Below are 16,496 nucleotides of genomic sequence, written 5' to 3' on the forward strand. Positions count from 1 at the left end.
CCACTGTGGGTTCCCATTGTTCCTACTCAATCCCCTCGTCTTCTATAGCTGTGGTCTGCCCTGCATTCTTTGCAGATCCCTGCTACACCTGGGGTTCCCACAATCTAAAAGGATGTAAGACTGTCCATACCATTTTCCCCTTACAGTGTTAGATCCAATAAATAACATTTTCATTGATACCTTAAAAACTCTGCGTGCCTTTCTTATTGGGATTGTAACATACTTGATTGATACAGATGTTTTATTTACAGCACTGTTGCTATCTGTTTTGCTGTCCTTATAGGAGTTGCACTGACCTACTGCTGTAAACACAAGTACTTAAGTATGGCTGGAAAAGTTTGAGATATTCTAGAATGAAGTGTAAGGGGTGTAGTTGTTATTGGGGTTTTTACATGTATAAAATAAATGTAGTAAAGCAGCAACCTTTGTAATTGTTATTTGAGCTACCTAAATATAGTCATGCTGGAATAGATGATTCTCAGTGTTACAAGTTTTGAAGAACATGTTGAGCGATCTCTTTGACAGCAGAAAGTGCTTCTATGCAGGTTGGCCTGATCTGTGCAGAAGGGAGCAAAAATCCATAAGTTCCTGTGTCCCGAAGCTCAATGGTAAAAGAATATTTAATGCCAAGATCATAAGCCCAGTCATCTGAACCTCCAGGAGCTAAATCTGTATAATGAAAGGAGAAAAAGATAAGTTACCTGAAAACAGAGCTTATATTTTCAGTTCAGAAGCTATTTCCTGTTGCTAACGAGCATATGGTGTCGTGCTTATTGTCATAATAAAAAATAGTACTTACAGATTGTTTGTGCACCAGGACCAGGTTTATAAATCTTCTTTGTTGCTCTCCTTATAGCATTAGCTGCTTTCTTTGCCAGACTTTCCTGAAATTAATAAAGCATTATTAGCTTTATAGCCTTGTTATTATATATGTTCAGTTAGGATTTATTTACACCACGCTAAGGATCTCATCTTACTTAAACATGTGTATAAAAGTCTCCAGAGAACCCGCAAAATGTCATTAAAATTTTCAGCGTAAGCCTGTGCTGAAATTACTTTCCTACTGTAGATAAAACTATACCTTGGATCTTGCCACCCACTTCAGGCAGCAAATAATTGCCAGGGTATTTATTCCCACTTGTCTCATATTTTTGCTTCTCCACCATGGTATTTAAGTCACTGATGATTCATTTCGTATTGACAAGAACAGCAGCAAATGTTTGCATTGACAAAGTTCTGCACGTAAGCCACGTAGAGGACTAAATGCCCAGAATTAGTGCATCTCTTTCTGCTTTCCAGTCACAATGCATTTCTTTAATGTAGGCGTATGAAACAGTTTGTTTAAGTACCAAGTTACCAAGACAGCATAGGAGTATGTGTTGTTTGGGAATAGTTTGTTCTTAGTCTGTATTTACATCGCTGGATTTTTTTCCTTCCTCCTGAATGCACTGCCAGTGGTCAGCAATGGAAACACAACATTGGACTGTCTGGAGCTTTGTCAAAATGGGATGCTTCCATTGCATATATTGTGTGCTTTTTACAGTCCTCTTATCCATGGAACATGAAGTTTAAATATATATATATCTTAAGTATCATAGGTGGTGCATAGGGTTAAAAATGACAACAGTAATTGGATCACCACCAGCGTGTGCAAATGTCAACCCTGTATCTTTATAGCCTTCTACTCTCTGTCCCTTGTAGAAGATATCACGTGTACCTTAGGCATGTGCTTTCTTGCCATATAACGAATCCCAAAGAATCAGATTTTACCCCATTTCTGGTCCATTTTTAGTGCTACACAAGAGCCCTTGTTTCAAATAAAAGAGCTTGTTGCCTCAGCACTTGGAGCCTAGGACCACTGCAAGAAACCTAGGAAGTGTGAGAGGTGGAATTCTTTGCTCTAGGGGACTCAATGTCTTTAAATCATAGAATCATAGAATCATAGAATCATAGAATTATCCAGGTTGGAAAAGACCTTGAAGATCAAGTCCAACCGCAGCCTAACCAGTACCCCATCTCTAAAAAAAAAAACAACAACCTCTGCTAAATCATATCCCTGAGTACCACATCCAAACGGCTCTTAAACACATCCAGGGATGGCGATTCAACCACCTCCCTAGGGAGCCTATTCCAGTACCTAACCACCCTTTCTGTAAAGAAGTTCTTCCTAATATCCAACCTGAACTTGCCCTGGCGCAACTTGAGGCCATTTCCCCTCGTCCTGTCACTTGTCACTAGTGAGAAGAGACCTGCCCCACTCTCACTGTAGAGATATATAAAAGAATATTTCTAAGCTATCTATCATTTTAAATAAGTAACTCTAGCAAACAGCCTTTAATAAAAATAGTGAGTATTCGCCAGATCACCTCATTGCATACGAGTGTGGGGTGTATTTTTAAGAATGGCATGCCCAAGTGCTTCCATACAGCATAGCCACCTGTGATTATATGCATGCAAACCATGCAATTTAAGCACAGATTTACAAAGATGTCCTTTCAAGGTCTTCTAAAACTGTGACTCTGCTCTTTTTTTCCCCATCAGCTTCAAAGTACCATTGACTGATGATATGCTAACAATGTGGAATAAGCATTTCAGTTTTCCCACAGTCTTCAAAAGTAGCTGTCTGGCTTGCACACTGATAGACTAGCCCAGAAACCCTGTAAGTTCTTAAGAATGGAAGGAAAAGGCTCATTTCCTATTTCTCAATCTTCATAACGTTGTGATTCCCTCATTACGGTCCTAACCGAACAGGATAAGAAGTTCTGAAATGTGAAACTTAAGGAAGAGGGATTTACCAGCTCATCGTGGTCTTTGCTTTTGTCCATTGTGTAAGAATATGGAAACAATACCATCTGGGAGTAAGAGTGCATTGTTATATATGCTTTAATGATATCTTTATGATCTCTGATAAAGCGAGCCACGGCTTTCACTTCGGGTTCAGACTCTGGATATGGTCCACAGTATGTCTCGTAGCACTCATTGGGAGATGCTCCTCTACCTGTAAGAAAAGAGAATACAGGCTAAATAAAAAGTCCTAAAGAAGAAGATGAAAGCAATCCCATCTCTTTAAATTTGTCAGGAACAAGGTTGTGAGATGCCTTCTTGAAATCTAACAGTACTATAGGAACAAGATCCCTAATTCTAAGGGTTTAGTTAATCTCAAGGAGGAAAGCCAGCTGCTGATTGAAAGTTGAAGAAACACAAATCAAATGAAAAGTAATGAGACAAATGTTGGAGAACAAATAAAACTATGCACTGGAACGAGTTAGTAAGATGTCAACTAGATTCTACCACTTTTGATATCTTCACGATAAGACTGAATTGGTTTCTGGAAGCAGCCAGGATATTTATTGTTAAATGTCAACCTTTGTGTCTGAAAAAAAGAAATGTTTGCCACAGATAAGGAAGCATCTTTATTCCCAGTTTAGCAATGGACGGACAAACCTGTTAGTTTGAGATATCAGACTTCACTGTTAAAAACGTAATTTATTCTGATAAAATAGGATTGTGGATAGAAACAATTTGAACGTTGTTCCTCTCTTGAGTTTAAAGATCAGAGCAAATTCAGCAGGTCTCCACATACAAGTCTCTAGTTACCTTGCTAAAAGTCATGCAGAGCATTAGTGACAATATTAAGTGAATCCAGACCTGATCTATAATGTTTTAAGATAGCTGTTCTGCAGAATATTAAAAATCTATCAAGCACTAAGTGGGTAAGTAAAATGAGATAGCCTTGACAACAAAGCCTTTATGACACCAAGTTGGGAGGGAATGTTGTTCTCCCAGAAGGGAGAAAGGCACTACAGAGGGACCTGGATAGACTGGATGGATGGGCCAAGGTAAACTGTATGAGCTTCAATAGGGCCAAGTGTTGGCTCTTGCTTTTTGGTCACAACAACCCCAGGCAACCCTACAGGCTTGGGGAGGTGTGGCTGGAAAACTGCCTGATGGAAAGGGACCTTGGTGTACTGATGGACAGTCACCTGAATAAGAGCCAGCAGTGTGCCCAGGTGGCCAAGAAGGCCAATGGCATCCTGGCTTGTATCAGGAATGATGTGGTGAGCAGAACTAGGGAAGTCGTCCTGCCCCTGTATTTGGTGTTGTCAAGGCCTCACCTCAAGTACTGTGTTCAGTTTTGAGCACCTCAGTACAGAAAGGACATGGAGGTGCTGGAGCAGGTCCAGAGAAGGGCAGTGAGGCTTGTGAAGGGCTTGGAGAATATGCCCTATGAGGAGACACTGAGGGAGCTGGGGCTGTTTAGTCTGGGGAAAAGGAGGTTAAGGGGAGACTTTATTACTCTCTTCCACTAACTGTAAAGTGCTTACAGTGGGAGTGGGGTTGGTCTCTTCTCACTGGTGACAGGTGACAGGACAAGGGGAAATGTCCTCAAGTTGCATCAGGGTAAGTTTAGGTTGGATATCAGGAAATGTTTCTTTACAGAATGGGTTGTTAAGCACTGAAATAGGCTGCCCAGGGAGGTGGTTGAGTCACCATCCCTGGATGTGTTTAAAAACCGTTTGGATGTGGTACTCAGGGATGTGATTTAGCAGAGTGTTGTTAGAGTCAGGGTAGTATGGTCAGGTCATGGTTGGACTTGATGATCTTTAAGATCTTTTCCAACCTGAGCAATTCTATGGGTCTATGCTGAGAGCCAAGAAATCTTGGTTAGTTAAGAATCACTGAAGGACTAAGGTGGCCCTGTTTATATAGTGCAGGTGGTACAGTAAGTAAGCTTTGAGTGACATCATAAGAACCACTTCTTCCCTCTGTCCTCCTTTCCCACCATAGCCTGCACTGCTTGTGCAGTAGGGGTACAACAGAAAGGAAATGAGGTCATACCACACCACCGTGCATCGAAGTTCCTGTTCATGTCAGTACCAATGCAGCCACTGTTACTGTGCGATGAGCGGCTCTTTCTCCACAGCCGATTCTGTGAAGAGAGACAAATAAATCACATCCAGCTGTGAAAAATGAGGGCAGCATCTCACTTAGCTGAGAGTGATGACTTCCCACTTGTATCTCTACAGAGGCCACATGCCAGTGAAGGGATGGGAGGCCAAGGAAGATTATAAAACCACAATATCGTTGCCAGTGAGACTTTACAATGAAAAGAGGTGTCGTGTAAGGTGAGAATTAGTCACATCTGCTCTGATTTCAATGGGTTGAGACGGTAGGCGAAGGGGAGAAGCCACACTGTTTAGCCAGGTGTGAGTTTACAAGCCCAAGTCCTATCTTTCTGTACAGTGCTAGCAGCATGCGTAAAGATGGAAAATAGAAGCCAAACTGGGTTGAAGATCAAAAGAGTGAAATGAAAGCACTCCGAGAACTGAACTGTTGCACAGGAGAAAGAAGTGAATTACTGACTGTAGTCTCTGATGCATCGTGTTATTCAGTTTGTGCTGGATTTGCAGCTTTGCAAAGGCATTGCCTGACATCTGGAAGCTTAAAAATCCCAGCTTCAGTTGTTTCAGTTGCATTTCCAGCATCTTGGAAGATGCAAAAGTACTATGATTCACACATCACTTAGTTTCAGGATTTGTTGTGGTTTAAATAGGGCAGAGATGCAGAAATTCCAAGCACAGATGAAGAATCTGGGGCATGTAATTCTAGGATGGAAATTGTGCCCTAGACACACACAGTGATAGTTCCTCTAAACAGCGTGTCAGTGTGTTCCAATCAGTCAGAAAATCTCTACATACAGAGGGTTTGCTCCATGTGTACTCATAGCCATCCACATTCATCACGGGCATGACATAGAAATCAAAGTGCTCCAGAAGTGTTGTCATGATTCGATCTCTCTCACGCAAATGGATTGCCTATAAAACACAGAAAGATCTTACTGAAAGCATTCATAATGATGGCTTTCTTACCTTCCTAGGAAGGCACCTGGAGGCCTGTGGCAAATAACAGCAATTATCACATCGGTCGTTCACATTGTAGTCTTTTATTATTTACAGGTGGTGATGAGATAGATAGAGTTGAAGCCTATTAGTAGGAAGGTTTGATCTTTCACTGCTTGTACAAATAGTAGGAACACACCCTCCCTCTCAAAATAACACAAAGGTAGCAAAAAATAAAGCAAGCAGAAAAAACAGGAAATAACTTTTCGAGTAGCTGCTATACATAACATTATTTCCACTGGCTTCATTATAAGTTCAGTGCACTTGTATGCAGGGAGCAAGCTACATTGCTAGTTTTTCCTCACAGCTCATTTTGAAGGCTTTGCTTTGATAATACCTAACCTGGTTGGTTGTCCACTACCCAGGCATGGATTTTAATTTGGATAAGTGAGGGTTTTTAAACTATTGGGATAGATTAAGTCTATATCATATAAAGAGGGAGATATATATATATATTTATATATTTCTTTATGCCTTACTTAAAGCACGTTCTTTCATTTTAAACCCTTCCCCATTTTCCTCAGGCAATGGACTTTCTGTGACTCAAAAGAGAAACGTCAATCTTTCTACAACCTAACAACAAAATTAAATGGTAAAGAATGGAAACCTTATGAAGAATGTCTACTATTCACCACAGAGAGCTACTGATTTTAATGTGTGTGCAGGTGGGTATTAATGTCAAGTTTTAAAACGTTACTTCATGAAGTGATACAGAAATAAAACTTGAGTTTAAAACGTGTAGATCAGATCAAGGGGATGGAGAAGCTAAATGCTCAGCTTGTTAATTCTGAAAAATGCTGCAGGGACATGTCATTGCCAAACTGACAGCATAGCTGGTAATTATCTGGAGCAGCGTGAAAAGGGCAGATACATTTCTCTCTAAGGGAACCTTGCAGGCTGGGATTATGAGTGGGTCAGAAGGTACATTCAGCTTTGCCTGTTCCTAACTCCTGCAATCTCCTTTAAAAGGTTGTTGTTGTTGAGGTTTAATTGTTGTGACTAAGAGCAAAAATGAGCACATTTCTTATCATCATCATTTAGTTCCATCATGGACAAACCATATTTCATATTTTAAGGACTCATCTTTGCTGTTACTCTGACTACAGTGCTGGTGATGGTGAGATCTCAATCTCATTTAATTTATATTGATTGTGAACTTTGAACTTTGCTTTTATGAAAAATAACGATAAATAATGTTTCAGCACATTAAATGAGCAACCTGGGCAACCTTGTCTTAGACATATGGGCTTTAGAAGACTTTTCCTTAGACCGTACAAAGAAATGGGCCATCAATTCAACATCACAAGTTGAGATGCCTCAAATTCAAAAATTAAGAGTGCAAACCATGGATCTGGTGTCTTTTGGCATACATTTGTTCTGTACCCTGAGCAGTGTAGATATTAAAGATACCAAAGATTAGATACGAGTGTTGGTCTGGGGCTGCAAGTGAGGGCTGTTCTTGCTAAGCCCAAAGTGTATTGTCATCCCATCATGAATGGGTGCTGTGCAGGTGGCTAAGGGTTGTTGGTCCATGTACTTCAACAGACATACCTTAGGATCTCTCTGAACTGTTTTGCACTTGATCCATTTGTCTATCCCTTACATACCTCCATCTGCTGATATACACCTACATACACAAACACGTTCACTGCTACATGTTTATCTTAGGCATAAAACTGATGTTGGTACTGTGAAAGTGAATGGATTAAGATGTTACAGAACTTAGAGTGAAAACGGAAAGAGAGGGTGATTGGCTTTAAATTATTTTTCTTTGCTCTGAAAATGGTAACCAGATATAGTGTTTACTCACATGGCCTATGAACCACAGGCAGAAAGCAGGAGAAATCCATTCTCTAGCATGGATACCACAGTCAATCCATATAGCACTTTTGGGGTTCTCCTGCCTTTTAGAAAGCTGACAACAGAGAAATTATATTAAAATGATGCTACTGTAAAATGTAGCACATAGAAGTAGAAGCAAAAAGGGTAACCAAGGTGGAAAAAGAAGCTTCTGTCTCATGGGTAGTGCTTAAATTGTTCCTGGACCAGGGTACTGCTCTCATGTATGTTCACACATGGGCAGAGGGCCATATTAGGGCTGTCTGCAGCAAGCTCCTGACATAGACACAATGACGGCACCAGGCCCTCATGCCAAGAGATCAGATCACCATCTATTCAGGGCAACAGATCATTTGGTGTTTTAGTCAGTGGAGGAAGGTTATCTACCATGCCAATATATCATGCCTTTGCAGGATGGCCTAGATGTGGTGACTTCTTTATGATCCAACATGTCCAAATGCCTTTATCTAGCGTAATGGCATCTTATCTGAAGAACCTGGCAGACTTCTAAGGCAAACATTTACACATTGTTGAAATGTGCATTTAAATATAGATTTAAGAAAATGTTAGGGCCAAACCCCATCACTTTCTTACATTAGTACCAGTAAGATAAAACTGTACCTTCAAGACATAAAGTGGTCGTTTTTCATATGATGATCCAATATAAATTTTCTCAAGTAGGTCAGAATGGACTCTCACTGTTTCTTCCATCCAGTGATAGATCTGCAAAGATGAAGTGAAACAAGTAGTAAATAGATCTTTTCCATGTTGTTTTCCCTTATTTCTGAAAGTGGTCTGGACCTGAATTCATTGTTCCTCCCCAAATCCTGCCTCTTTAGCTGACTGAAAAGAAAAGCTAGCAGTTCAGACCAATGACCTTTTGCCAACTGACTTCTCCTGAAACAAACAGTGAGATATAGTCACAACACAGTCTAAGAATAGCCCTAAAATTCCTCTTCAGTTTTATTTGGTTAAAATATTATTCACTCCATGCTTCAGATGTTTAAGTATGTGGTACTTTGCTGCTGCATTTTGCTTCTGAGTAGGCTGCATTTGAGTGGCGGTTTGAGGTAATGCATGTGTAACAGATTTTGTCTGGTGCTTTGTTCCTCCTTTATATAGGCATCACACTAATTACAGTTCTCAGTGACTGAGCAATACAGTGATCATTATTTACCTGTTGATGGTTCCTTTCCCTGTCTTCTGTCTTAACCATGAGACAGATTTCACCCCTTAAATGAATCTACTGAGGATTACAACGACAGTATCTTACTTCTGTCATAGAATGGTAGTTTTCATAATATGATGAAGAACTGCGTGGGTTGACTGTGTCATTGAGTGTCTGTTTTTCAATAAGTCCTTGAACATCTCCCATCAAAACTCTATGAAGAAAAAAAAAAAGCAAAGAAAAAGCACGACTTCCTGATAAAAAACAGTGTTTCCAAACAAGTGCACTGAAACATTACTGACAAGCAATAAATATACATACTTGTGTAGGATGGTCAGTTGCCTTAAACCAGCTTTTATTCTGTTTGTACTGGATGCATTGACATAGAAATGGACTTCTTGGTCCTTCTGGATATTTTCAACCACAACAGGTTGCCAGAGAATGACCTGCAAAGTTTCCAGGAACATTTTATCTCTTTTTATTTTTACTTTCTTTTTAACAAAGGAAAGAAAAAAAAATACTAACATTTAATAAGTATTTTGCAAATAATCGAAGCATATGTTTTCAATTTAAGAGACTGCTTATAAAAAGCGGTTTAATGTGCGTTGTGTTATAGCATTCTGCTACTGCTGGAAATGAAATGTGTGTATTTAAGGATTTTTTATAATGACTTCTGCACATAAATTCATAAATCAAGAACAAAGACAGGAACATAACCTTTACTGAGATAGCATTTCTAGGATAACAGATATGTTTAGCCCATTATGATGTTACACATTTTCAAGTCTGCCGAGAGTTATTTTCCCTGAGGGTATTTGGAGAATTAATGAAGATCAGACCAGTCTTTGTACTTATTGTATTCACTGATTACTTTGATCAGGGAGGAAATAAATGCCAGAAGAGGTTTGAGTATAAGTCAAGATGAAGCAGCAATACAGAGATTAGAAACTGGAAGAAAATAAGAAAATGAGATTCTTCTTGGCAAAATTAAATCTTACACAATAATAAAATCAGAAGCCGACATATTAAATAAGAGAATGAAACTTTGGGAGAAGTAATAGCGAAAGATCTAGGAGCGACAGCGAACAGAAAGTTATGCATGACTTTACAATGTGAATTTACAATGTGAAAAAGGTCACCATCATTCTTGGATGTGTTTTTAAAGAGATGCAGCCTGGAGTCACTAGACAGCAGTGTTTATTTTATTCCTTTCAATTGCACCAGTAATATTATGTTCTACTTAGGGCACTATGTTTCCAGGCCTATGTCAGCTGTCAAATGTTTACCTCACTCATTTCTCAGACAGAATCTATCTGCAAATCCATATAGAGAACTCTCCCATGTTTTCAATCAAGATTTTGGAGCAACAATTGTGCCCCAGGTGTATGACTGCTGCGTGCCGTATGCATGTCATCAACTCCAGAGCCATCTCAGACATTATCAGCAGGGTAGCGGCAGCATCACATAGTTCAACATTGCTTGGAAAAAGCATCCAAGAAGCAAGAGTGATGCTTAGCTCACCAGCACCGATTTCCCCATGGCCTGGACTGTCGTGACATTCATGTTCACATATACCAGTTCAGATTTAGTTTCTCATTGATGTAGGCATTCTTTAAATTGAGAATGAGGAAAGTAAGGAACTTGATTCTGACATAGCTGAGGTAACAGAGGAGCAATGAATGGGGGTTATGGGCAAGTTTTCATAATGCATATGATAATTAGTTTCTTTAACCATCATTAGCAATGGTCAATACTTCCCCCAGGGCAGCTACCAAAGACTCAGTCTAAGCGTTCCTGCATCTGGATCTTCTGGTGAAAGCTACCTGCAGCCTGTGAGCTATATGATTCTTTGTGTAAGATGATAATTTTCAGTTGCCTGGTGTTTTTTGGTTTTGTTTGTTTGTTGCCATATTGTAATCAAGATGATTTGTTGGGAGGTACCATTAGTATCTTCCCTCTCCATCTCCCCACTACATTTCCTTTTCTCTGATCATCTTTGTGGCCCTCCTCTGGACCCACTCCAACAGCTCAGTGTCTTTATTGTGTTGAGGGCCCCAGAACTGGACACAGTACTACAGGTGGAGTCTCACAAGAGCAAAGTAGAGGGAGACTTCACGTGCCCTATCAGTCACACTTCTCTTGATGCAGCCTAGAATACAGTTGGCCTTCTGAGCTGCAAGCACACATTGCCAGCTCATGTCCAGCTTTTTAATCAACTGACACCCCCAAATCCTTCTCTTTAGGGCTACTCTCAAGCCATTCTATGATTCTGTGATTGTATGATCTTGCCAGGTGTAGAGATGAAACTGACTGGCCTGTAGTTCCCCGGATCTTCTTTTTTTCCATTCTTGAAATTGAGGGTTATGTTTCCCCTTTCCCAGTCAGTGGGAACTTTACCAGACTGCCACAGCTTTTCAAATGTGATGAATAGCAGCTTGGCAACTTCATCTGCCAGATCTCTGTGGATAAATTTCATTGGGTCCCATGGACTTTTGCACCTTCAGCTTCTTTAGATGGTCTTGAACTTGATCTTCACAGTGGGCAGATCTTTCCTCTCCCACTTCCTACCTTTGCTTTCTGCAAGTTGGGTGGTGTAGCTAGAGCCCTTGCTGGTGAAGACTGAGGCAAAGAAGTCACTGAGTATCTCAGCTTTCTCCATATCTCTTGTGACCAGGTCTCTGGTATCCTTATGGAGAGGGCCCACATCTTCCCCAGCCTTCCTTTTATCATTGCTATACCAAGATTTAATTCTACCTGGGTTTTAGCTTTCCTAACCTGATCCCTGACTGCTCTGACAGCTTCTTCATAGTCCTCCCAAGTAACCCATTCCTGCTTCCACTTCCTATCGACTTTTTTTCTTATGACAAAGTAAGTCAAGGAACTCCTTGTTGATCCACAGAGGCCTCCTGGCATTCTTATCCACCTTCTTCTTTCTTGGGATGTACTGCTTCTGGCTTGGAGGAGATGGTCCTTGAATACTGACCAGCTTTATTGGGCCCCTCTTCCCTCCAGGTCTTTATCCCATGTCACCCTGCCAAGCAATTCTCAGAAGAGTTTGAAGTCTGCTCTCCTTAAGTCCAGAATAGCAAGCTTGCTGTACACTCTCTTTGATGCCCTAAGAATCTTGAACTCCATCAATTTGTGATCACTACAGCCAAGGCTGCCCTTGGGCTTCACATTACTCACCAGCCCCTCCTCATTGTTGAGGACAAGGTCCAGCATAGCACATTATCTCATGGGCTCCTGTACCACTTGGAAGAGGAAGTTATCATCAACACATTCCAGGAACCTCTTTGATTGCTGGTGCCCTACTGTGTTGACCCTCCTAAAGATATCAGCATAGCTGAAGTCCCCCATGAGGACTATGTTTTGTGACTGTTTCCCCTTCCCTTGCCTTTTCCTTTTCCTTTCCCTTTCCCTTTCACCTTTCCCTCTCTCTTCTTGGCTTGTTGAGGCTCTTGTACATAAGAAAGTGATGAATGACAGTACTGATGAAAAGATGGAGGAGGGGAGATCTATTTTGTTACAAGAAAGGAGATGAATATTTGAGTTGACCTGTGGAGATGGAAAAGAGCAAAGTGATATGAAGGTTTGTATGAACTGAAGGGTACGATGCTAGGAAAGACAGCAGATGACAGAGAAAGACGGGACCTGGGCGGTGTCAAAAACTCTCAGTCATCTGAGACACATCCTCAATCATCCTAAAAATTATGTTGGCCAAGGGAAACATTGCACCTTTTGTTGTGAAGTGTTGGCTGTTGGCTTCAAACTGTGAGGATGTGATTGGGGAAATGCTTTTGAAAAGGAAGAGATGCCTCACTTAAACTGAGTACTCCTACTGAATGAAAGATTGAAATAATGAAAATGTATTGCTTAACAGACTTAGAATGTGAATAAGATGCTGCTTTAAGAAAACTATCTATTTATATCGTAAATTCAATTCCTGTCTTCAAAGCTGTGCAAGTCACATTGGTCAAGATTGAACTAATGTGCCAAGGTCTCCTAGCAAATATGTTTTCTACTTACTTTATGCTGCTGCTTTACCAATTTTGCAGTGTCTTGGTACACAAAATCAAATGCAGAAGTCTGAGCTGATATAATGCACTGCTATAGCATTATGAAGCAATCAGTAGAGTTTGTGGTAGAGACCAGACAGACACTGGGAAACATTTACCTCGGTGGTGTTCAGTAAACTCTGAAGGTCTTCAGCCTGTTTGTCTGTTTTTGGAAAAGCCCACAAAACTTCATCTCTGAAAAAAACGAAGGTATTTAGGTGAAGTGCAAGCACTTGGAACTAGAGCAAAGCTAGGGAAGTAGACTTGATCTTTCTCATCTTCCCTGACTTGTCTGCCATGAACTCAAAGAAGCTTCATAGTGAAGGTGCTGAGCTCCATTCCAGCCTCTACTTCTGCCAGTCAGTCGTATATATGCAAGAGCTGAGTAGCCGGTGCAAGGGGGAAAGCACTTTATCTCTTTAAAGAGATCTCTGTCATCTGAACGCTACCTTAATGCCCATTTCCATGATAAATCCAGCCCTTCAACACTCTGCAGGACATGTAGTTCAAAATTACATTGAGATGGGAATAAAACAAAATAATTCAGGTGCACAAAGTAAGCAGGGTAATTAGAGACTCAGGGTAATGCTGGGCCCTTATTTTGTTTTTCTGAGGGCTGGATGACTGTCATCCTTTCAGTCCTATGGCACTGGTGGCAGTGCATAAAGGAAGCCCTATGTGCCCACAAGCCCTGGCTGGAAAAAAAAAGCAGACAGAGCTCTCAAAACAAGCACTTTCAAGCTGCGTAGCACGACTGTCAGAACTCATTGTTGTGACTGATTTCAAGCCAAGACCCGACAGCATCTGGCAACCAGGTGATTCATCTTTTCTACTTTTAGCTGGGCTCCACACAATCACTGCTGCTTCTCATGCAGAACCAACAACATGCCAGCCTTTTTTTCTGCCTCAGCCATCATCTGACAGAGCATCCAAAGGTGATCAGAGGTAGGCAGGGGTGGCACTTCAACTATTTCATTAAACAAGCGCACGCCAAACTTTGTGTTTAGGGCTATCTTAAAAGTGAATTTGTTTCTTCTGTCTGGGAGAGACTTTTCTCTGGGTAGGGAGAGGGATGTTGTATGTAGTTTCGTGCTACAATTCCCACTCTCCCTGTCCGCCCTCTCACTGATGTGCTCTGGTACCAGTGACCCCACCATGCCAGGCTCTGCTCACAGCTCCCAGCATTTTCAAAACAAACACCTCTGTTGTACCTCTGTACTCAGCACTGGTGAGGCTGCACCTCTAATACTGTGTTCAGTTTTGGGTCCCTCAGTTCAAGAAAGGCATTGAGGCCCTGGAGTGTGTCCAGAGAAGGTCAAGAAACAGAGAGGGGTCTGAAGCACAAGTCTTATGGGGAGCAGCTGAGGGAACTGGGATTGTTCAGCCTGGAGAAGAGGAGGCCTAGAGGAGACCTTCTTGCTTTCTATAACTTGCCTGAAAGGAAGTTGTGCCAAGGTGGGGGTCAGCCTCTTCTCTTGTATCACTATCAACAGGACTAGAGGGAATAGCCACAAGTTGCTCCAGGGGATGTTAGGAGCTTTTTTTTCTCTGAAAGAGTGGTCAGGCACTGGAATGGGCTGCTCAGGGAGGTGGTTGAGGCACCATCCCTGAAGGTGTTCAAGATGTTGTACTAGAAGACATGGTTTAATGGGGAAATACTGGTAGGTGGATGGTTGGACTGGATGATCTTGGAGTTGGTTTTTTTGTTTCCAACCTTGGTGATTCTGTGACTCTGTACTTTTCTTAGAGGTCCAGATGCAACAATCACACCATAAACTTTAATACCTGACCATTAATTCCTCCAGCACTGGCAGTCAAGTGAAAGTAAAAAGTCAGATAAAATATATCACCTTTAAAATCTTGCTAGTTTAGACATTTTCATAACTGGAGCTGAGAGGGCTAGCCTCATGCTTTCTAGTGGGAAATACCAAACTCTTCTGTAAGGATCAGGAATTCAGTGTTTTATTTACACGTTTGATAAATGAGCCTCCAAGCACCACAGAGCAATATTGCTCCACTGAATTCACCTATAAGTTTATTTAATTCCCCTCTTATCTTAACCCCTCCACTCCATAGCAATCCACAACAAAATACAATTGTAACACAAAACAGAGATAAATGACCCTGCTTGCAAGGCAGAGCGACACTGATTTGGGATACAGAGTCACAGAAGGGCTGTGAGTTCTTATTTGTGTAGGCATTTGGGTTCTGAGAGCACGATGCATTTAATCACATCTCCTATAGGTTGTTCCGCTTGTTTAATATCACCACTTATCTTTTTGGTTCTACCTATTAAGACACCACAGGTTTTAAACCACTTGCCCATACAGAAAATAAAAGCACTTTGGCAGTCTTCATCTCTGACATATGCTCTCATGTTTTAACAACCTATTTGGTTTCAGGGCATTTTGGAAGTTTATCAATAGGTAATAGTAAGCTGCTTCTGAAACACTGTACAAATGCAAAATGGTTATTCAAAAATGATTTATAACTGGAAAAACAGTCATAAAAGCTGCTCTAGAAAGAAAACAGATTGTTAGCACTTTCTGAAATGGTTTCTCTTTCTACCTCAAGAAGTAATTCATTTAAGGTCTTGTTTTAAGGCAAATAAAACAAATTATTTTTTCCCATTAAGTTTCAAATGCCCTTTATTGGCATTCAAAAGCACGGAATGAACTGAATTGATTTGCACTTAGGCTGGAAAGAATAGTTTTAATATGATTAAAAACATGGGATTTATGGATGCAAAGAAGACTTGGAATAATTTCATTTCCTCCACCATCTATATATTAAATTGAACCACAGATCCAATTACAAGAGCAATAAATAAATGTCAGCATTTGCCAAATGTTTTCTTTTGCAACTCAGTACTACCGTGCCTCAATATTTTCCCTGTCCCACTCATCACACACTAAGAACCCAACAGCCACAGCAGGTATTTACCTTGGAAGTGCGAAGGCATGCTTCTCTTGAATCAAGTTAAATAGAGTAAAAAAGAGCAAGTACATCATCATCTTCACAGCATCCACAGTGAAACCCAATTCTGTTGCAAAGCCAAGGGTTCGGGACCCATATTATTGACTTCAAAAATGTTATTTGAAGAGTGGTTAAAATTTAATGGTGCCTCTCACTCAACCCCAACCTCCTGGTAGCTAAGTCAATATGACAGAACTCCCTGGGCAGGCTCTGCTCGTATTGAGGTCACACAGCATAGAAAGGACAAGGTACATTTGGGGCATTTTCGTGCTGATGAGCCACTTTGTCATCTGAGCCTTTGTTTTATTTCGTTGTGGCTACAAGCCACAGACATAAGGAAGAACACCAAGCATGACGTTGTTGTGCTCCTGTCATATTTATCAAGATCTAGCAGCATGCTTTGCATTCAGTACTCCTACAGCATATCACAGGTCAGCATGAAGCTGATGAGAGGAGAGGCAATGAGGTTAGAAAGTCCAATTGATAAAATCCTAATCTCATCAATTTCGCATGCCCCAATCTTTGTCTCAAATGGCTGCCCAGACAGGACATGCCAAA

General features: G+C 40.9%; 1 protein-coding gene across 1 annotated transcript; it reads right to left on the reverse strand.

Moving 5' to 3' along the window:
• Positions 1 to 484: 484 nt before the first annotated feature.
• CPB2 (carboxypeptidase B2) lies at positions 485 to 15,976 on the reverse strand. The gene is made up of 11 exons (XM_072352080.1): positions 15,906 to 15,976; positions 13,082 to 13,157; positions 9,229 to 9,353; positions 9,013 to 9,121; positions 8,361 to 8,462; positions 7,711 to 7,815; positions 5,700 to 5,816; positions 4,840 to 4,930; positions 2,796 to 2,998; positions 800 to 884; positions 485 to 669 (listed from the first exon to the last, which is right to left on the reverse strand). Exons 1-11 carry the CDS (start codon positions 15,974 to 15,976, stop codon positions 485 to 487), a joined length of 1,269 nt encoding a protein of 422 aa, XP_072208181.1.
• Between the last annotated feature and the right edge of the window lie 520 nt (positions 15,977 to 16,496).

The sequence above is a fragment of the Excalfactoria chinensis genome, chromosome 1 (genome assembly GCF_039878825.1).
Source record: "Excalfactoria chinensis isolate bCotChi1 chromosome 1, bCotChi1.hap2, whole genome shotgun sequence".
NCBI lineage: Eukaryota > Metazoa > Chordata > Aves > Galliformes > Phasianidae > Excalfactoria > Excalfactoria chinensis.